General features: G+C 41.2%; 1 protein-coding gene across 8 annotated transcripts in view; it reads left to right on the top strand.

Moving 5' to 3' along the window:
* Positions 1-22,819, top strand: part of CACNB2 (calcium voltage-gated channel auxiliary subunit beta 2) — a 397,684-nt gene that overhangs the window by 134,772 nt on the left and 240,093 nt on the right. The window contains exon 1 of one of the 8 annotated variants that reach the window (XM_012465453.2): positions 18,881-19,221. The exons of the other annotated variants lie outside the window; for them this stretch is intronic. Coding sequence (XP_012320876.1) covers positions 19,141-19,221 — 81 coding nt within the window. The 5' untranslated portion in view covers positions 18,881-19,140. Of the gene's footprint in view, positions 1-18,880; positions 19,222-22,819 lie in introns of those variants that run through there. 8 annotated transcript variants of the gene reach the window in all.

The raw sequence follows: 22,819 nt of genomic DNA, 5'->3' as shown, positions 1-22,819 counted from the left end.
TGCTTCTGATAGGGTTTGGCTCTGTCTCCACCCAGATTTTACCTTGAAGTGTAATAATCCCCACGAGTCATGGGAAGGACCAGGTGGGAGGTAATTGAATCACGGGGGCAGATTTTTCCCATGCTGTTCTCATGGTAGTGACTAAGTCTCCTGAGATCTGATGGTTTTATAAAGGGGAGTTCCCTGTCACCATGTAAGACATGCCTTTTCTCTTCCTTTGCCTTCTGCCATTGATTGTGAGGCCTCCCCAGCCATGAGGAGCTGTAAATCCATTAAACCTCTTTCTTTTATAAATTACCCAGTTTCAGGTATGTCTTTTTTTTTTTTTTTTTTTTTTTTTTTTTAGCAACATTAGAAGGGACCAATACAGCTTCTTAGTATGTCCTTTGGGTCACTAGCATTAGGATTATCAGGGATGTTTGTCCAAAAAAATGCAGATCCCTGGAAACCATCCTAGACCGATGGACTCTGAGTCTCAGGAATAGATCTTGATAATTTAATGTTTAATAATCTCAGTGTGACTTCAGTGTGCATCATTATCGTTTGAGGGCTACTGGCCAATAGCAGAGCTATGGAAGGAAATCTGAAGGTTAGGGCTGCTCTGAGAATTTCAGTATTGGGAACTGCGGCAGGGCTCTTTGGAGTCCATCTTTGAGGTGAGTCAGCTCACCTCAAGTCAACTGGTGTCAAGTGTCTCAAGGTTCAAGTTCCTAGCAGAGAGGATCAGAGTGACCTGGCTTGATCTCCCCAGGCCGGGAGAGGGGAGGGCAACTTGACTGGCTCTCTCACCAAGCCTGCAGACAGTGGAGGGAGAGGAAGATTTCCCTGGGGAAAAACCCAAGTGCTGTTTTCTGAGGAAAAAAAAAAGGGGGAGGGGGGTGGAAATGAATCCTGGGCAGATAAAAACCACAGATATTTTTTGCACCGACATAGAACTTAATGATACCATTTTAAAAAATGAACCATGATGTCCTGTGGCGAAAGCTTAGAGAGTGAAGAATTAGCATATTTAAGCTTAGCAATGCTGATGTTCCTCATTACATAAACGGGGATTATGGAAATGGTAGCTAATGGTGATGGAGTTTATGAGGAAACATCCAGAATTCAAAATACAGAATTGCCTTTCCAGTAGGATTTGTACCAAGCAAAATCTTTCAGAGTAGGGAGTCAATATTTGAATTAATTTAAGTAGTCATGGCAATAAAGATTTTACACAGATATTCAATAAATATTGGCAACTTATTGAATTATAATACTGAATTATGGTAGAAGTTAGCAGAATGGACTGGGCAACACTTTGAAGAACATATTTATGATATAACTAAAACGAAATACCATATACTCTTTAATTCCTTGCAAGGTGCAGCTTCTACTTCTAGATCCAGTTCATACCATGTATTTCTTCTTCTTGTTAGAATTTCTTCTTATTGGGACCACAGGCCTGAACAGACACAGTTCTGATGAATATCTAGAAGGGAAGATAGAATTTGGAGTTTGTTTTTCCAGAAAGTTCCACTCCTTGGGGGTCCTACTAACCTGTAACTGTGAAATCATGATGGATGCTGCAGAAGGAGGATGTCCTGTGTGTGGTGGACTACATTGTATAGTCTGTTGGCAACTTCCTTTGTATCAGGTGAATTTGGGTAAAAGAAATCAACCTGACTACTTATTTTGATGAAAATAAATGCCACTCCAGAAAAGAAAAAAGAGAAGAGAGAAGCCACCTGCAGTAGAAAGAAAAAAAAAAGTATTTTACAAATTGTTCAAACTATGAGTATCAGCACCCCTTGGCACTCATTTTTATCTGAAAAAACACTGAAAATATCTTAAAAAGTGACTTAAGCTTGTGCAAGAAGCTTCCTCGGCTTCCTCCTGAATGCCTGCTTCTCCAATCTGAATATGGCAGCAGTACAGAAAGACCCTAGAATTTCTCACCTTGTATGTCAGTGCCCTAAGCAAGGTTTGCCTCTGAATTTTTGTTTGATTAAAGATGAGTGAAGAGAGGGTCAGAGCTTCTCTATGTCATGATCTCTCTTCCTTCAGGGTTATAAATATTTTTAAAAAGAAATCCACAATTTTTTTCTTATATAGTACAGACCTTCACTTAATTTAAAGTCTTATGGTTTTAAAAATGTGTTATTTAAAATAACTCTTGGTCAGTCCTCCTCAAAGCACCAATTTCATAGAAATTGCATTTCTATACTATAATTACAACATGCTTATAATCATTTAAAAATAATAGGATTCTTATTTCTACACACCAAAAAACACTTAAAATTTCAAAATGAATCTCGACTTTAAAGGGAAAAACCGTCAGGGCTGGAGGATACTTTTCTGATTTTTCATTTTTTTCCTCTGTGTGATTTCTTAATGCACAGTTTTATTTTTTTCCAATAAATTTAACTCTTGAGCCATGATTGACAGTACAATCAGATTAAAGAATACTCCTTTAAAAGACACTGATTTGGATTCTAATCCATAAAAAAGAAAGGAGATGAAAGCTTGTATTTTATGACTTGATTTTTTTTTTTTTTTTTTTTTTAGTTTCTCTCTCGTTGCCCAGGCTGGAGTGCAATGGCACGCTCTCAGCTCACTGCAACCTCTGCCTCCCAGGTTCAAGCGATTCTCCTGCCTCAGCCTCCTGAGTAGCTGGGATTACACACATGAGCCACCACACCTGGCTAATTTTTGTATTTTTAGTGGAGATGGGGTTTAACCATGTTGGTCAGCTGGTCTTGAACTCCTGACGTCAGGTGATCCACCCCCCTCGGCCTCCGAAAGAGCTGGGAATACAGGTGTGAGCCACCAACCTTGGCCCTGTGTTTACCTTTTTATGTCCTTGATGAGACAGGTGTTTCTCATGGCATTTTATGCAGTCATTAAGTCAGCGAGGATTTCACCCTGACAGCTGCACTCGGTTGCTATCTGAAGAAAATGGCAGGAGCTCAGAGTTCTCTTAGTTCCCCTGTGATTTGATTTCTGGCTATAGACTTTAGTTTACTGCCAGGCTTCTGAGGGTCAGACATAAGTACTGTTGTGCCATCTAAATACTAGCTTTAACTCATTTCCCAGCTGTATCTTGTTAATGCCAACTTCATGAAGGGAAAAGTTTAGCTTCATAATAAGAGAATAGATACAAGAGACTACAGACACACCTGGTTTTGAATATCAGCTTCTAGTAGCTGATGGAAGAGTCTGCACAGAACATTAGTCTCATATTAAACATCAGGAAGACTAGCTAGTGGATGCCGAGCTTAATACCTAAGTAATGGGATGATGCGTGCAGCACACCACCATGGCACATGTTTACCCAGGTAACCTGCACGTCCTGCACATGTACCCCTGAACATGATTTAAAAGTTGAAGACTTTAAAAAATAAAAAGGAAATACGTTTTTCTAAAAAAAAAGTTTCCTATTAAATAAAGGGAGTCATGGAGAAAATAAAATTGGATTGTATTCTCCCATGCAACTTGTCATGGTTTTAAAAATTTCTTCTTGTTAAATCATGGCTCTGCTTTTTGCAAACTGCATGGAATAACACAATACATGTTTTATTCATGGTTTCTAAATTACCGTGAAGACCAGATAAGCTCAAGATTTTAAATTTTGAAGTAGGATTTTACTGACAGTTGTTATTAGTAATTTGAACCAATTTCTCTGATTTCAAAATACTGACTTAATTGCCACCAGAGTGGTGAAACTTTGTTCGGATTTGATGAGGAAATTCTGGTTAAACGTTTCTTTATTCTTTGTCTATCTTTCATACATTTTAACAAGTCAAAGCCTTCACACATATTTTATAGTAATCTCAAATAACTAATCAATAAATACAGGACATCTCTGTACCATGTAACATTTTCAGTTTCACATAGTGTAAAAGATTAGAACTGTTACAGACTTTGGGCAAAAGTGATGATCTCAGACAATTTCATGATAAATTCAACTTAGAAGCAAAGAGTGAAACGAGAATAAGCAGCGTTAAGAAGTAGATGATTGCCAGACGTGGTGGCTGATACCTGTAATCCCAACACTTTGGGAGGCTGAGGCAGGCGGGTCACAAGGTCAGGAGTTCGAAATCAGCCTGGCCAATATGGTAAAACCCCGTTTCTACTAAAAATACAAAAATTAACCAGGTGTGGTGGTGGGCGCCTGTAGTCCTAGCTACTCAGGAGACTGAGGCAGGAGGCTCACTTGAACCCGGGAGGCAGAGATTGCAGTGAGCTGAGATCATGCCACTGCACTCCATCCTGAGCAACAGAGTGAGACTCTGTCTCAAAAAAAAAAAAGAAGTGGATGATTAGACCAACCTTACTGGAAATGTCAGTCATGTACTTGCCAGCCTACGGCCTTCTGCTACATAAAGCTGCCCAATTCACAGTCACTGCCAAATGGCAGCTCTGTATATACAAACTACATGGACAGCACCCTCAGCCCACAAACAAGCAGCCAAAATGCATTCAGTTGAGCACTTAGACGTAGGAATTTGAATGGAGAATTCACAGAATCAGTTACCAGCGGAGCAGGAGCTGAAAGATGACCATGTATGAGAGTTAAAGTCATGGAGGGTTGGCTATGAGGTACGCATTCAGCTCTGTAATCCCAGAGCTTTGGGAGGCCAAGGTTGGAGGATTTTTTTTTTTTTTTTTTTTTTTTTGAGACAGTATTTCACTTTTTTGTCCAGGCTGGAGTGGAACGAAGTGATGCAATCTTGGCTCGCTGCAACCTCTGCCTCCCAGGTTCAAGCAGTTTTCCTGCCTCAGCCTCCGAAGTAGCTGGGATTATAGGCATGTGCCACCATGCCCAGCTAATTTTTGTATTTTTAGTAGAGACGGGGTTTCGCCTGTCTGGCCAGGCTGGTCTTGAACTCCTGACCTCAGGCAATCCACCTACCTCAGCCTCCCAAAGCGCTAGGATTATAGGTGTGAGCCACCACACCCAGCCTTGCAGGAGGATCTTTTGAGGCCATGAGTTCAAGACCAGACAGGGCAACATAACGAAACCCCCATCTCCACTAAAAAATTATTAGCCTGGTGTGGTGGGATGCATCTGTAGTCCCAGCTACTTGGGAGGCTGAGGTGGGAGGATCACTTGAGCCTGGGAGGTCGAGGCTGCAGTGAGCCATGTTCATGCCACTGCATTCCAGCCTGAGGGATGGAGCGAGACCTTGTCTCTTAGAAGAGAAATGTCATGGCGAGTCATGGCAAGCCAAATTTTGAGTAAAGAATCCCGCAAGGCAGTGGAAGTCATGTGATGAGTCTGCATGGGAAAGAGAGAGAGTCATCCAGGTGTCACAGGGTGCAGACTGTAGAGCTTGCAGGAAGAGTGGCCTGTAAAGGCGACACTCAAAGACAGAAGGTTGTGTTCATGGCAGAACATCAGAGTGAAGATAGGAAGTTGCCTCTGGTTTTCCTCACATCGTATGGTCCGGCTTTTCTGAGTTGCCACAAGCGTGTATTCTTTAAGGCCCTGCCATTTGTGGGGACTTCAGTGATCTCTGTTCTTTTCCACCAAATGGCCCAAACTCTAACACGCCTCAGAAACAATATGATCAAGGAGACAAAAGTGAGTGAGCGCTAAATGTTAGCATAACTTCAAATGACGTTGTAAGGTTTAAATGAAGCAACCGAGGTTCGAATGAGGCAACTGAGGCCAGTTACTGAAATAAAGAAATTTAATTGGCTCCTGGGCGAGGTTCTGCAGTCCGACAGGAGGGGCCGGAGAAGTTACGCTTGACTCCTCTTGGGCGTGGGGTTTTTATAGGGAGTGGAAGCGTTCTGATTGGTTGTGGGGAAGCAGGATGTGGACGGGGCCAGCTGCCATTGGCAGGTAGGCGGGATTTCCAGTGAGTGGGCCAGCCGCCTAGGGGGAGTGGGACTTGGATGGGGCAAAATGCTATTGGGCAGGTTCTGGCGGGGCTTCTTTTAAATTTTGGCAGGGTTTTCAACGGTTAGCTAGGTGCTGAGTGCAGAGGTTAGTGTTGAGTGCAGATTTGAGTGCTGAGTGCAGAAGTGGGCGTGGGAGAGTTTAATGGCGGGCTAGGTGCTGAGTGCAGAGCTACAGATTTGTGTGCTGAGTGCAGAAGTGAGCGTGGAGTGGTGACGTGGTTTCTAGGCGTGGAGGGAGGTGGGCGTGTCCGAGCTCCTGGAGAGGCTACCGGCCTTACAGACGTGACATGATAAATCAACATAAAGAGGAAATATATGCACGGAGGTTTCTAATCACAAATTGTAATGAAAACATATCTCATGAATTAGGAGGTGAGACATACTTCATCTTCAGCTTAACAATGTCTACGTTTATTCATTTATTCAATATTTATTTTGTGCCTACCACATCTCAGACACCATGTTTTTCTTGGGGGATGTAAAGATGAATCAGGCCGAGCATGGTGGCTCACGCCTGTAATCCCAGCACTTTGAGAGGCTGAGGCTGGCAGATCACGAGGTCAGGAGTTCGAGACCAGCCTGACCAACATGGTGAAACACTGTCTCTACTAAAAGTACAAAAATTAGCCAGGCGTGGTGGCATGTGCCTGTAATCACAGCTACTCAGAAGGCTGAGGCAGAAGAATTGCTTGAACTCCAGAGATAGAGCTTGCAGTGAGCCAAGATTACATCACTGCACTCCATTCTGGGCGACAGAGCATGAGAGACTCTGTCTCAAAAAATAATAATAAATAAATTAAAAATAAAGATGAATCAAATAATCCTCTCCTGCAAGGAACTCATAGTGTAGCAGCTAGAATGAGACCTCTCTTTCATTTTTTTCCTTTTTTTTTTCTTTGAATCGATTGCTTTTGATTCCTGAGTCAATCTGTTATCCTCACTAAGGCAGATCATGTATGGGAATTTGGGAACCAGTTTCTTGTAACCAGCCGTAGCCTAATGTGATTAATTATATTTTGGTTCAAATCGTGGACTTGAGTAACCTAGGTACTATACAGAAATGGATATTTTTCAGCTAATGGATAAAGATTTGTGTTCCAGTAAATCAAGTTAGAAGGAAAAGATTATCCTTAATATTGCTGTTACTGTGTAGATTAACTTGAAGCCTAATTATATTACTGCTATGCATACCTCATGATGAGAGAAATGCAGGATTTGGCTTATGACTTGATGTGGTGGCTGAGCACGGTGGCTCACACCTGTAATCCCAGCACTTTGGGAGGCCACAGCAGAAGGATAGCTCGAGTCCAGGAGTTTGACCCCATCCTGAGCAACGTATTGAGACCCTGTCTCTACCCAGAAAAGACTTGATGTGGTGAGTAATAAAGAACAGTCCTCATCACGATCATGAGTCTACATTGAGGTGGCAAGAGGCACTCCAGAAAGTCTTCTGGTAACTTAGGCGATTGGATTTGAATGGAGACTGTCAGGAAGACCAGTCTTATATGTTCCCCAGGTGAGATGATCAGAGATGAGAAAAGTCACAGTGACAGGGGCTATTGATACAAGAAAAAGGAAACAGGACACAAATATGATTCTTTTTCTATTTTATTCATAAAACATGCTTTATTTAGACCAACATTTTATTTGCGATAAGGGAAATAGAGATTTTAAAAAGTGGGTAAGACAAGGATAGTCATTCTGCTTTTCACAACCTATTTTGGGTTAATTGCTCCCTGAAAATAATTTTTTTAAAAAAGCTCTAGGCCAGGCGCAGCAGCCACACTTGTAATCCCAGTACTTTGCGGGGCGGAGGCGGGTGGGTCACTTGAGTCAAGGAGTCCGACACCAGCCTGGGCAACATGATGAGACCCCTCCTCTACAGAAAAAGTACAAAAATTAGCCAGGCCTGGTGGCGTGTGCCTATAGTTCTAGTTACTTCAGGAGGTGGGAGGATTGCTTGAGCCCAGGAGGTCGAGGCTGCAGGGACCCATGATTATGCCACTTCACTCCAGCCTGGACAACAGAGAGAGATCTTGTCTCAAAAAAAAAAAAAAATCTGTAGATTTTTTTTATGTTTTGGTTTGAAATTAAGCATATTGGAAATCTCCTGAATTCCTCCTCTATACATTCCTTCACCCCTTTCTTATCAAGGACATTTTAATTTCATTGGTTGGCCAAATTAATCAAATCTGAAAGGATTTGGCTGTCTTTTTGAAATCTGTTCCAGAACTGGTAAAACAAATGGTTCTTTTCTTCCTGGAAGAAATTCAGAGAGCCCCTCCCTCCCTTCCTACATTTCCCCAATGATCACAGTCAGGAAGTGCCAGGAAATGGCTTTGTAACTCTTAAGAATAATGACAAGGCATTGTTGATGACTCCCACCAAGGGGGAAGGAGGCTGTGGTTAGACCCTTGCTTAGGAAACCATCCTTTTATAACATTATTCATGTCTTTGTCATCTCTGGGTTCTATCAGTGCAGCATATTCTACTGGGATGTGTCTTTGAAGTTCACTTGGCAGACATTTGTATTATTATTTTAGCCAGCATTTTCTTGCATATAATATGCCAGAGTAATATATGCTAAAATGATGAATAGCTTTTGCCCTTGAAGAGTTTATAATCCAACAACGGTCAACATTTAGTTACTGAATCATCAAAAGAAAAATTATCATAAGTATGACCTATTGACGGTTTTAGGTAACCTGTTAGAAATACTCAGCTTGGTCTAAACCAAATACAGAGTTCTTCAAAGTCATTGGTACCAAAAGCCTGGCTTGAGCTAAACAAAACAATTTTCCACCTAAGAGCCAGGTATGGTGGCTCATGCCTGTAATCCCAGCACTTTGGCAGGTTGAGGCAGGCAGATCACTTGAGGTCGGGAGTTCAAGACCAGCCTGGCTAGCATGGTGAAACCCCATCTCTACTAAAAATACAGAATTAGTTGGCATAGTGGCACATGCCTGTAATCCCAGCCACTTGGGAGGCTGAGGCAGGAGAATCAATTGAACCTTGGAGGTGGAGGTTGCAGTGAGCCGAGATCACGCCACTACACTCCAGCCTGAGCAACAGAGTGAGACTCCATCTCACAAAGCAAATAAATAAAAAATAAAAATTTTACACCCAAGAGAATAAATTCTGGTGGTCACTTGTTCAAAGTAGAATAAGTTCTACTTTGAATTATTACTACTGTGTATTGTTTCACTATAACTGACACATGGCTTCACTGGGATTATAAGTTACATTTACAAGAATAAAAATTATAAAAATTAACCATGAGTGTTTATTGAGTAATCACTATTTAGCAGATACTACCCTAAGTACTTCACATATATTCATCCAATACTTATAACCTATGAGCACTATGAAAACCTTTTATTTTGTAGATGATGAAATTGAGGCACAGGGGCGCTGTGTCCAAGGATGCCCAAGTCAAGATTTGAACCGAATGAGTGTGGTCCTGAAGTCTGCTCTTGAATTCATACACTTAAGCCCTCTCTTAGTCACTATGGCTCATCTGTATATATTATAAATAGGTACTCTCTTTGAGTGGGAAAATTAGAAAAATGTACTCTCACAAGGAGGGCGTAGCCTCTCATTATTTCACCTCTAACTCATCCTTTGGCCCAGGCTTTTGAGCAGTGCACAGAATGCACAACTGTACATGGCAGCCCTATGTTCATTGTCTCCACTACCTGTCATTACCTTTACAAATGTCAAATAACTTTTACATGCATGATCTTACTTGATTTTGGCTTCAGCCACATGAAAAAAAAATGATGGTTAATGACCTTTCCCTCAGAAAAGAGAAATCTAATCTCTTTATGTATTGATGTATTAATTGCACAATAGGTACATCATAAAGACCAAGCAGAGGCCCAGGGGCAGGAAAGATCCTGGGTGTGAACCACTGTGTGCTTTGCTATACTACATGCTTTGCACACAATTTCATTTACTGTTCACAAAAGCCCTACGAGGCAGGGGATCACTAATGCCTGTACACAGATGAGGAAACACCTTCAATAAGGCGAATTGCTTTGCCGGGGTTTCCATATTTTGTAGGTTGAGGTGTCTGAATTCAACCCTATGCTATCTGACTTGAAATCTATGCTCCTTCCACCATTCTTACTCCATCTCTCTTTGAGTCTATCTGATTATTTGGTGTAGACACATTCAAACAAAATAATAATCATTAGTGCTGGACAGTTGAAGATTAGGATAAAGTGTGGCTTAAGCAGAGAAAATTGCCGGGGGAAGATACACTAGGGAAGATGCTGTTTGCTTTTTAATAAGCTAGAACAGAAAGAGGTCACACTCAAGATTATGAGCCTTTTACTTTGTTAATCAGCATGTACTAATAGAGCACCTGTTAAATGCTTGGCATCCATTTAGGAGCTGTGTGAAACACAGCACTGAAAGTCAAACCACTTTACCCTCAAGGGGATCACAGTCTAATTAGGAAGGTAACTAACAAGACTGAATGTGAACACTGCAGCTACCTAGTAATCTCCAAGGACCTTTTTCTGTAGGGACTCACGTTGTGAATTTGCAGAAGAAACACACACAGATTGGGAGCATCTATTCCATTCTTTCCACAGAATGGTGAGGTACTGTTTACTGTGTGTGTGCCCAATAATAACAAACCTCATTCCCAAAAAGTACGGTCTGAGGCAAGGACTTAGTGTAGGTAATTTCTTGGGATGGTTGTTTCTCGGAGACAGAGGAGGAAATGCCAATGTAAGGGAACATTATAGCACTTTGGGAGGCTGAGGCAGGTGGGTCCTCTGAGGTCAGGAGTTCGAGACCAGCCTGGCTAACATGGTGTCTCCACTAAAAATACAAAATATTAGCTGGGTGTTGTGATGTGCTATATAGTCCCAGCTACTCAGGAGGCTGAGGCAGGAGACTCACTTGAGCTCAGGACGTGGAGGTTGCAGTAAGCCGAGATCGTACCACTGCACTCCAGCCTGGGTGACAGAGTGAGACTCCATCTCAAAAAAAAAGTTGAGGGGGAACATTATTAAGGTTGTGGACATAAGGGGTCTGGATTCCCTCAGGCACCCCAGAAAATGTATCAAAGCCTTCCGGAATTGTCCACTTTAAGGATGGCAGTGGGGAGCATTTGTTCACAAGCTTCTGTCCCCCATTCATTGAGAGTTGTCTCTAGGGGCAGTTACTTTCCTACATTTCTGGGCTTGCTGGTGGAAAGAATGGATGTTGGCAAGTCATAAGACCGTGGGGCAAAGTGGAGAGTCTCATTGCTTAGGCTGAGGTAGGACAGAGGATGCGGCAGCTGTGGCTGTGTTCAGAGGTGGGTTCACAGAATGTGATGCAGAGCAACAGAGGTGTCTACTGCACATCTGTTTGAGTATGCTCTATGTGTGAGCTCTGGATGGCTGCCCTTGTCATAGCTGAAAAATAGACCAGCCTGGGAAATGGTCAAAGCTGGGCTTTACAAGTATTCACTTAAACTCTCTCGGTCTCCATTTCCCATAAGTTGGAAAGAATAATAGTACCTGCTTGTAAGTTGTTGGGAAGACTTACTAAACCAGTGTGATAATGTTTTATAGAATGCTGAGCACTCTTTCTGGCAAACGTGAGTACTGAATTTGTTGGGAAACAGAGATCCCAAAAGGCATATATTGAATGCACAAGGAGTTATTTTTTTTAAGTGCTTTTTTTTCTTTTGTTGTCTACCTTGTTCATTCACCTAGTGTATTAGTCCATTTTCACACTGCTGATGAAGGCATACCCAAGACTGGGTAATTTAGAAAGGAAAGAGGTTGTTTAATTGACTCATAGCTCCACATGGTTGGGAGTCCTCACAATCATGGCAGAAAGCAAGGAAGAGCAAAGTCACATCTTATATGGATGGTAACAGGCAAAGAGAGAACTTGTGCAGGGAAACGCCCTGTAAAAGCCGTCAGGTCTAATGAGAGTTATTCACTATCTTGAGAACAGCAGGGAAAGACCCATCCCCATGATTGAATTACCTCCCCCAGGTCCTTCCCACAACACATGGGAATTGTGGGAGCTACAATTCAAGATGAGATTTGGGTGGGGACGCAGCCAAACTGTGTCACCTAGTTTATCTGTTTTCCATTTTTATTCCACTAAAAGATCAATTTGTATATGCTAAAATATCCTTGATTGATGGGATATACCTGGTTGGACACAATAAAAATCAGCTCCTTTATTGGAAACATGTGCACTCAAATGAGGATGCTGAATCCATCAAGGAACAAAACTTTCTCCCATTCTGTCCCCAGAAACTAGTCACAGAAGGGTTTGCATATTCTTTGTGATGAGTGCATACTGATGACAACTTCTGTTTATTCCTGCAGCCCACTTCCAAGAGCCAGGATAGCTTTGTGCATCTGATTTTTACGATGATGAAAATTGTTAGATTATTTTGGGGGAGCTGCTGTGTATGAGGCAGTATGCTTGGGTCTAGAAATGGGAAGGGTATAAAAACAAAAACTATATAGAATGCATTTCTTATCTACAAAAAAAAAGACCATTCTGGGTGAAGGAACTGGATGAGAATGATTGAGCTTTTAGAGATAATGGAGAACTAGGGAGTACTAAACCACATACTTGGCCCCATTTTTACTTATCCAAGGCCAACATAAGAAATTCAATGGGAAATGAATTCATCTGGGGCTTTTTGAGAAATGAGCAAAGTGTATTGCAGACATAAGTGAGAAAGGCCAGCAGTCATCAGTTCTGTGCTCTTCAAATCCAGGTTATGTGCAGTCCTTTTCCTAGATACGTATGGTAGTTTTATGGATGTGGTACATCTGGTCTCCAGAGATGCCCCTCTGCCAGTGGATGAGCCACACACCCTGTATTCCTGTCTTTGTACTGTCCTTCCCTTGAATCTGGGTTGGGTCTGTGACTCACTTTTGGCAGGTCTAACACGGTGGAAGTAATGCCACGTGACTTTTATGGTTAGGTGAGAAGCTTTGCAGCTCGTTAGGGTTTCTTGGAATACTTGTTCTTGGGTTGCTACCTCTTGGAACCCAGATGACAAGTTGTGAGAAACTCAAGCCATACACACAGGTCACATGTTTTCCTGTGGTCACTATCCCCATCTGAGCTACCAGCTGACAGCCATCACTACTGTCAGCCACGTGAGTAAACCATCTTGGATGTCCAGCTAAGATGGTCAGCCAAGGCTTGAATAAGCCCTCACAGTGTGGCCGCAGCAGCTATCTGACTGTTACCCCATCAGAGTCCCCAAATAAAACTGCCCAGCTGAGCTCAATAAATCCACAGAACCATAAGATAATATGTTGCTCTTTGAACCTATTAAGTTTTGGGAGAGTTTGTCACACAGAAGTTGATAACTGGTATAAAATAGAATTATGTCTTAAATATCAGCAAGGTTTTAATTTTTTTCACGGTTGCTACTTGACATTTTGAAGTCTCAGTTTTTGGTTTTTTACTTTTGACGTGCCATAACTTCATCCTTTCAAATAGCTTTGTGGAATAAGATTACTTTCATTAGTTTTTAAATCATAAACTTACAGATGAAATTCTTAAGTGTATTGTCATCCCTTTTGTAGTCTGGTGAAGCCTACAGAAGTCTTCTATTTTTAGGTGAATAATAGGAAATTTGTAGAATCACAGAAGAAACTAATCGTAAAAGAACACAGTTTCTGAAATACTTTAAAAACCAAATCTGTGGTGTAGCAATATGTGCATATCTATTAATACATTAAATAATACTAATGATGGGCACAATTCTCATAATTTTGAAGTACCAATAAACATAATTTTCTAGTATTTTGTAACATTTTAGTGTGAACATTCTTAAACATGCAGCAAAGTTGATCCCACAAAGAATACCAGTATACTCACTGCCTAGATCCTCCCATCGGCATGACTTACGCTTGTTTTATCATGTTATCTATCTAATCATCCATCATCAAACAGTCTTAATGTTTTTATACATTTTCCATGTAAATTATTAGCAAATTGCAATTCTCCCTAATAATTCAGAGTGTGTATAATTAACTGGAAGATGGACATAAGATTGGAATTGTGATATATGTGAAACTGTTGTAATCTGATGGGAAAATGTCTGTGATTTCTATTGCTGACATTACTAGGTATTGCTAATACCACCATGGCTTGTCACTAGTATTCATAGTTTAAAGCAATGTTAATTTTCAGTCAGAAGTTGCTGAAAATAAAGGTGTAAATTTGTTCACATTCAAGTTCATGACCCTACCTATTAATAGACCCCATGGGGTCCAAGATCTCCAAGTTAAGGAGGCCTAATAAATGAAATATGCAGACAGTCCATGAATAAGTTAAAATTCAAGGAAAATATGTAAAACTAACATAGGCATACTTTAAAAATCAAGTCAGCTGGGTGTGGTGTCTCACACTTGTAATCCCAGCACTTTGGGAGGCTGAGGTGAGTGGATCAGTAGAGGTCAGGAATTCAAGACCGGTCTGGCCAAGATGGTGAAACCCTGTCTCTACTAAAAATAAAAAAATTAACCAGGCACGGTGGTGTGTGGCTGTAATCCCAGCTACTCAGGAGGCTGAGGCACAAGAATTGTTTAAATCTGGGAGGTGGAGGTTGCAGTGAGCTGAGATTACATCATTGCACTCCAGTCTGGCCAGCAGAGCAAGACTTTGTCTCAAAAAAAAAAAAGTCAGTTCACAAATACGAATTCTGACCTTTTTACCTTTAACATTTTACCGTGGAATTAATGAAAGGAGCTTAGAATACTCCAAAGAGTCACAGAGAAGGAGAAAGGAGAGTTAGTGATTTGACATCTGTATTAGCTAGGGCTGCCGTAACAAAAGTACCAAAAAAAATGGAGTGGTTTAAGACAACAGAAATTCACTCTCTCGCAGTTCTGGAGCCTGGAAATCCAAAAACAGGCCAGGCACAGTGGCTCACGCCTGTAATCCCAGCACTTTGGGAGGCCAGGGCAGATCGCCTGAGCTCAAGAGTTTAAGATTAGCCTATGAGACATAGCAAAACTCCATTCCCATAAAAAAATATAAAAACCAGCTGGGCGTGGTGGCATGCCCTTGTCATCTCAGCCACTTGAGAGGCTGAGGTAGGAGGATTGCTTGAACCCAGGAGGCTGAGGCTACAGTGAGCTAAGATCATGCCACTGCACTCCAGCCTGGGTGACAGAGTGAGACCCTATCTTAAAAGAAAAAAAGAAAACCCAGAGGTGTCGTTAGGGCCATGCTGTTGATGACAGTTGTCGGGGAGGATTCTCCCTTGCTTGTTCCAGCTTCTGGTGTTTGCTGACCATCTTGGCAATCCTCAGCTCCTAGATGCATCACTCCAATCATGTACTGTCTTCTCTCTGTATCTTTACATCATCCTCCCTCCGTACAGGTCTATCTCTGAGTCCCAAGTTTCCTCTCTTATAAGGGCACCAGTCATATTGGATTAAGGCCCACCCTAGTGACCTCATTTGAACCTGATTATCTCTGTAAAGACCTTAATTTCTAAATCAGGCCACATTCTGAGGTCCTAAGGCCTAGAATTTCAACACAGTTTTGTGTGGGGTCGACATCAGAATATCATGATTCAGAGGAATACAAATTCAGGTGTACTTTGAAACTAAATATTTCTAGAATTAAATTTGTCCAGAGTTACCTGGTCTGGTCTTGCATTCATACATTCATACAACTCTCGTAACACAGTGTTTGTGCTGGATATCCCTTTATGATTTTTAAGAACTCTGAAATGTAAAAAGTACAAATAAGTCATCCCTTGCATTCATTAGTCAAAACAAATTGCTTTATTCTTTTTTAGCAGTATTATATTGCCGAAAATTTTAACTGAAAATTATATTCAAAATACTGTTTTAAATTTCATAGTGGAACTGTAACCAATTAGTCAACAACAGTTATTGAACAACCATGAGAACTGTATTCCCCGAGGAGAAAAAACGTAGTCTTTAGGCACCTATAGCAAAATGAGGCAAATCAGATTGACATGCACACACACAGATACCCAGTAGACTCAGAATCAAGGCACTCTTTTATTTAAAATATCGTTTTCTCAGCCAGGCACGGTGTCTCACACTTGTAATCCCAGCATTTTGGGAGGCCAAGGTGGACAGATCACTTGAGGTTAGGAGTTTGAGACCAGCCTGGTCAACACGGTGAAACCCTGTCTCTGCTAAAAATACAAAAATTAGCCAGTCGTGGCAGTGCACATCTGTAGTCCCAGCTACTCAGGAAGCTGAGGTGGGAGAATTGCTTGAACCCAGAAGGCGGAGGTTACAGTGAGCTAAGATCGTACCACCGCACTCCAGCCTGGGCAACAGAGCAAGACTCCGTCTCAAAATAAATAGGTAAATAAAAGTAAGAAAGAAAATTTTGTCTCTACTTTTGTGTCTATTTTAATTTTTTCTTCTGATTTTGAACTGATTAAATATTTCATTAATATCTGCAACTTTAGTTTTAATACCACGTTTTACCTTTTTTTTTGGAGACGGAGTCTTGCTCTGTCACCAAGCTGGAGTGCAGTGGCGCAATCTTGGCTCACTGCAACCTCCGCCTCCTGGGTTCAAGCGATTCTTCCACCTCAGCCTCCCGAATAGCTGGAACCACAGGCACGTGCCACAACGCCCAGCTAATTTTTTTGTATTTTTTAGTAGAGACGGGGTTTCACCGTGTTGGCCAGGATGGTCTCGATCTCTTGACCTCATGATCCACCCGCCTCGGCCTCCCAAAGTGCTGGGATTACAGGCATAAGCCACCGCACCCGGCCTTTTTTTTTTTTTTTTTTGAGACAGTCTTGCTGTGTTGCCCAGGCTGGAGTGCAGTGGCGCAATCTTGGCTCACTGCAACCTCCACGTCCCGGGCTCAAGTGATTCTCCTGCCTCAGCCTCTTGAGTAGTTGGGATTACAGGCGTACACCACCACACCCAGCTGATTTTTTTATCTTTAGCAGAGACGGAGGTTTCACTATGTTGGTCAGGCAGGTCTCAAACTCCTGACCTCGTGATCTGCCCACCTTGGCCTCCCAAAGTGCTGGGATTACAGGAGCGAGCCACCACGCCTGGCCCAAGTTTTATGCTGGTTAATACTGCCTCTACCCCCCCACACGCAAAAAAAAGAAATTAAAAATCATTCAAAATTAGTCTCATGAAGTTATCTTCATTTTGAGTAAGATTTTTTAAAAATGTAAAATACCGCAAAGAACATTTTCAGCAAATGGTAGCGATTATAATTGACTGTACATATTGGATGGATAGCTCAGAGTCATCAGTGGCTTAAGCCCATGCTGACAGCACTGATACTCATGTGGTTAGCTGTGTGACCCCCTTTAGTTGTTTTATCCTTTATAAAATTTTACTCCAAAATATATTTTCTGAGGAGTCCTGAAACCTTATTATTTTTAAAATAAGTAGGAACCATAATTCCAAAGAATTCTTAGACACATAAGGGCAACATATGGTCCTTTAAAAATATATAGATGAGCAATTCTTTTAGAGTAGGTTGAAAGAGACTGAAAGAAAAAAATCCAGATGCCATTTGATTTCAGCGAGAGAGGAGTCTAAAAAGCATTGCTTTGACTTAATAGATCTTTTCTGAGAGGTACATGACATCTCTATGTCTTCATTTCCTTCTCTATAAAGTTTCGTGGGTGTTTTGTTTTTGCTTTTGTTGTTGTTTGTTTGTTTTTGCCTCAGCCTCCCGAGTAGCTGAGACTATAGGCGCATGCCACCACGCCTGGCTAATTTTTGTATTTTTAGTAGAGATGGGGTTTCATTGTGTTGGCCAGGCTGGTCTTGAACTCCTGACCTCAGGTAATCCACCTGCCTTGGCCTCCCAAAATGCTGGGATTATAGGCATGAGCTGGTGAGCCTGGTCTTCCTTTTTTTCTTTAAAATGTTAATGTTAATACCTATTTCTGTGATTGCTTGAGACTGGGCATATGTAAATTTCTTTGTGCATATAATAGAAACTCAAGAAAAATGACACCCCATTTCCTCCCCACTCTGTCACTTTCCATCATCTCAATCTCTTGGTCAAAGTGACTATCCTGCTAGGAAATAAAAATCTCAATGAAATAAAATAATAACATATATTTCTTCTGTAGTAATTGACCTTTCCATGGAATCTAAAAGAACATAAGAATTTGGAAGAAAAAGTAAAGACTGAAATAGATGTTTCCTTCCACTTCTATTTGTTTCTGAGCAGCTTTTAGTGGCCAAATATTTTCTTGGTAGCATATTCCCTCCAGCAGAACCTTCCAGAATGCTTCAGTCCAGTGAAGAGAAGGACAGCAGGCTTTCTAATCACACGGTGTTGCTTGCTGAGGGGGAAGGCAGAGGTCCGCCTGTATAATCCGATTTCATCAACTCACACTAATCACTACTGATAGTAGCAAAATTTAGCCTGGATCTGCGCTGTTAATCTAGATTGACAGGAGGTAAAAGGAGAGGAAGGCAAGGGCACAGGAACAAAGGGCGGAGCACCAGCACTGATTTCTAGCCTTGCTCTTCCATCTGGGGCTTCTAATTTGCTCCCCTTTGGGGCTTCTGTTTTTCTTACCTTATACACAAATGTCCCCGGTTGTTAGGATACCAGCCTTTCACAGAGCGGTTTCATCAACAACAGGTGCACAGTGAGCTTCTGGGACTGCAGGGAGAGCGATAACCTACGTGCTGAGGCTGCGCAGAAGGTACTTACAGGTACTCATTGTACCTGAGACTATGTATTATTTATTGAAACTGAGCCCTGAATTATCTTTATCCTCTGAGCGGCACTAGTGCCTCCTAAAATGGATGCCAACAGCAGCTAATCTACAAGGGCTCCTACCTGCTCCTTGCTCTCATTATTTTTCTTAAGAGTAATTGTAAGTGGTAGCTACCAAGCTTCTGATTAAAGCTTGGAGAGTCATTGGGAATTGTAATTGAACAGCTGGGAGAGGAACACCTCTGTGATTTTGGACGTTTCCACGTGGACTCAGGTTTTAATTTTTTTAAGGGACTCAGGTTTTAATTTTTTTAAGGGACTGCTCCACTTTAGATGTTGTGGCTCTACAGAAGATAGCATGTTGCAGGTTCTGCCTCCATAGACTGTGTGATTACAGTAGCAGTCTGTGATGTGCGTGTTCACATGCTTCTTGTGCACAAGGAAGATGGGCTACGGGAAGGTTACTTTCGCTGTTACTTATGATACCTGTGTCTGGCAAACCAGAGAACTTTTTGCATTTGGGTAACAAAGACATTTGGAATATACTCCCTTGGATTTTCCATGCTGGTGAAGCTATTGTGGACCTCTTCATTACTGTATGCTGCCATGCCAAAGTCACCTAAGGGCAAAAATGTCTCCTGGGTAAGTAGATGATGATTTAATATCTCTTAAAAAATCTATTTTAAGCTGAAACACATGCTTTAAGAACATCTAGTTGTTTCATGTTGTAAGAGTATCTGGAAAACCTTCAGAAAGCACTTGTCTTAGAAAAGCATATAAATATCTTTGTAAGTGTTAGAAATCCTTTGGCAAAGTCATGGTGGCGTGCTTGCTAAAATATGAACTGTAAGACATGTAAACACTCAAGTTTGTTTTGGCATTTTTAGGCTTCTGGGTTTGCTTCACCTTTGCGTACACATACAGAGTTCAAAATGCATTCATACAAGGTCAAGGTTACGATTTTATGTGTTTTCAACTGCAAAACTTTTGGGTTCAATAAAGATAGTCTAGATTTCGTTTTGGGGGGTAAGTCAAATGTTAAGGGTGGAATATGCAGTTTTCATTATTCAATGATATTGTCGGGATGTTCCTTTTGTTTTTCTTGGAAACCAGATAGCATAACTATTTCTCAATTTTACCTATCCAAGTAATTTCCCTCGATCAATGATAGACATGTGTAGTTAAAGTTTAACATTTCAGTAATAACAATAGCATGTTAATCCTAATCAAATGACTCCTCAATATTGTTTCAAGGTGGCTGGGCGCGGTGGCTCATGCCTGTAATCCCAGCACTTTGGGAGGCCAGGGTAAGCGGATCACAAGGTCAGGTGTTCAACACCAGCCTGGCGAATATGGTGAAACTCCATTTCTACTAAAAATGCAAAAATTAGCCAGGTTTGGTGGCAGGCGCCTATAGTCCCAGCTACTCGGGAGGCTGAGACAGAAGAATCGCTTGAACCCAGAAGGCGGAGGTTGCAGTGAGCCAAGATCATGCTGCTGTACTCCAGCCTGGGCGACAGAGAGAGACTACATCTCAAAAAAAAAAAAAAAAAACAAAACATATATATATATATATATATATATATATATATATATTTTGTTTCAGTGTAGTTTCCTACCAGAAACACAAAACATACCAGATTGAGCTCAGAATAATGAGAACAATCTGTAAACTCTTAAGAAGCAGGGCTTTAGTTTCCGGCTATCATGTTAAGTGAGCTTGATACATTAAAATTAATAGGCAAATGGATTCCTTTCTATTCTCCACACAAAGTTGTGGGTCTAAACACCAAAGTTTTGGCCATCACCAGCCCATGCAACTTTAACCATACTCATAATAGAATTTATTATTAGATTATGATTATGTCTTCCTTAAAATATTATAGGAAAAATAAATCCATCTTTTGGGTCAAGAAAAAATTTTACTACCTTAATTTGAAATTCACCAATTAGGTTATTCTTACTTTATATGAAATAGCACAGTATTTGTCTAAGAATGTTTGTTGGGTTTTTTTTCTGTTATAGACAGTTATTCTTTAACAGTACTTAATTAAAAGAGGTTTACCTTTTTTGAAATACAACTCTCAAAATTATTTCAGAAAAATTGACAAACTTTTTGAAGTTAATTCATTTTTAAAAAAGGATATATTCTGTCTTGATATTATTGTTACAGTCGATTCTTCACTTCCAATTAGTAAAACCGAGAGATACGATTCAGGGACCTTTGGCCTAACTGGTGAGATTCTTTCCCTCCTTATATGGATGGGTCCAACGGCTAGTTCTGATGCCCAGATGGGAGTTTGCTACTTTCTGCTAGCACTCAAATATTAAAGGAGTAGTTTCAAAAGTACATCCCCTCCTTCATCTGATTAATCCTCCTAAAAGATTAATTCTCTCAAAGTAGTGCTTGCCTAATGGCGTGTTTCTACCACAAAAGCAAAACTTGAAACATTAAGCTTAGACTGCCCTTGGGTTAGGTTTACTTCATACTCAACTACGCTACTATTTTTTGAAAAGTTCAAGTTGTTGGCTAAAAATTTAGAAGCACTTATTTCAAGAGAGTCAGAATAGTTTCGTTTCCTCAGGTTAAAAATTTCACTGTGTGTTCCACACTATTAGAAAATGCCTCTGTACCAGGGTTTGTTGAAAGGCAAGTTACGGGTTTAATAACTGCCACATGACAGGGAATACAGTCCTTTGGTTGATGTGTGCTGGTTGTGCAATGATCTAATCATTCATGTTAATGACTATGATAAAATTCCTTATTTTGGCTTTAAGGCACGGAGAGAGACTTTGAAATGTTGATCATTGCTTCGATTTTCACCAGTCATGGTCATTTTAGGTATTGAATGACATTTCTCTACATTTTTTGGCTATGGGAAGTGACATGTGTCTGGTCTTCCCGCTTTTGCAATCATTGGTCAGTTTCCATTTGGACATTTACTTAGACTTGAGTTCAGGAGGGAATAAAATGATTCCTCTTGTCTCTTTCACCACATAGTAAACTTCCCGATGATGAAAGAAGGTCATGTCACTCTTCCTCCCTGGCCCCTCCAGCATGTTTCCGAGACCTGCTTCACTCCATGTGGTTCACATAACACACCTTGCGGAACACCACAAGCCCCAGAGTGGACCACCGCCTTCTTTGTCCTGTTCACGCCTGGTCAGCGTGGTATCCAGGCAACTGGTTAAACTGTGATTGACAGTGTCCCTGTCTGTGCAGTGGAAAAGATGATAGCAACCACCATGTTCTCTGAGATGTGCTGAGGATGATCAGGTCAGCCTGGTACCAGGGATGGACAATCATTCAACAAATATTCATGGAGTGCCCCTTCTGTGATACTCTAGGTACCGAGGACACAGCAGTGAAAACGATCCTTGAAAATCCCCGACGTCATAGAGCTTACCTTCTAGGGAAGGGAGAAAGACAAAGGCAAATACATAAGTAGTGCGTCAGTTGGTGAGTAAAATACAACAGGGAAGGGGTTAGGAAGTGCCAGGAGTTGAGAGGCGTTATTGCAAATCGGTCTGTCAAACCTATTTGAGCAGAGACTAGAAGAAGGTAAAGAGTCAGCCGTGGGGAAATGTGGGACTCAAGCATTCCCCGCAAAGGAAAAATGCTCGATGCAAAGGCAGGAGCCTGCCCGTAATGTGAGGAATGGTAGGAAGGCTGATATGGCCAAAGCGTACTGGCGTTCTTTCAGTTTCCTATGTCTCTTGTATGTATTTGCATACCTTGAGTAGTTCTTTCATGGGGGATTTCAAGACAGGCCTCAGTCCTGCTGTTCAAATCTCCAAAGAACTGTGACATGTGGGAACTTCATACGAAGGTGCACACCAGCACCTGCCAGTGAAGGTTACAGGTGACAGGAAGGAGTGGGCAGAGCACAGCAGTAGCCCATCTGATCACCCCAGCACATTCAAGCTTCGTCACTAGCCCTCAAGAGTTGAGAATTTTGTTATTTTTATTTTTTACTGATATTGCGGCAGTTTTACAAATGAGCATTATGGTGTTTTTATAATAAGAAAAGTTAAAAGAAATTTAATATTAAAGATAGTTTTAAAAGGGGGGATTTAAGGAGACAGATGAATTGGACACAGCACTTCTGATAACAATGCATGCTTTTTGTTAGAAAATAGTACATAATTCTGAACTTTATTGTGGAATCTCCATACATTATTTGACTATAAAAACCCTTCCTGGCTGGGCACGGTGGCTCACACCTGTAATCCCAGCACT

This window comes from Aotus nancymaae, unplaced genomic scaffold (assembly GCF_030222135.1).
Source record: "Aotus nancymaae isolate 86718 unplaced genomic scaffold, 86718_ANA_hifiasm-v0.15.2.pri h1tg000077l, whole genome shotgun sequence".
NCBI classification, from domain to species: Eukaryota; Metazoa; Chordata; class Mammalia; order Primates; family Aotidae; genus Aotus; species Aotus nancymaae.
The sequence above is the reverse complement of the archived record's forward strand: the minus strand, read 5'-3'. Positions and strand labels throughout refer to the sequence as shown.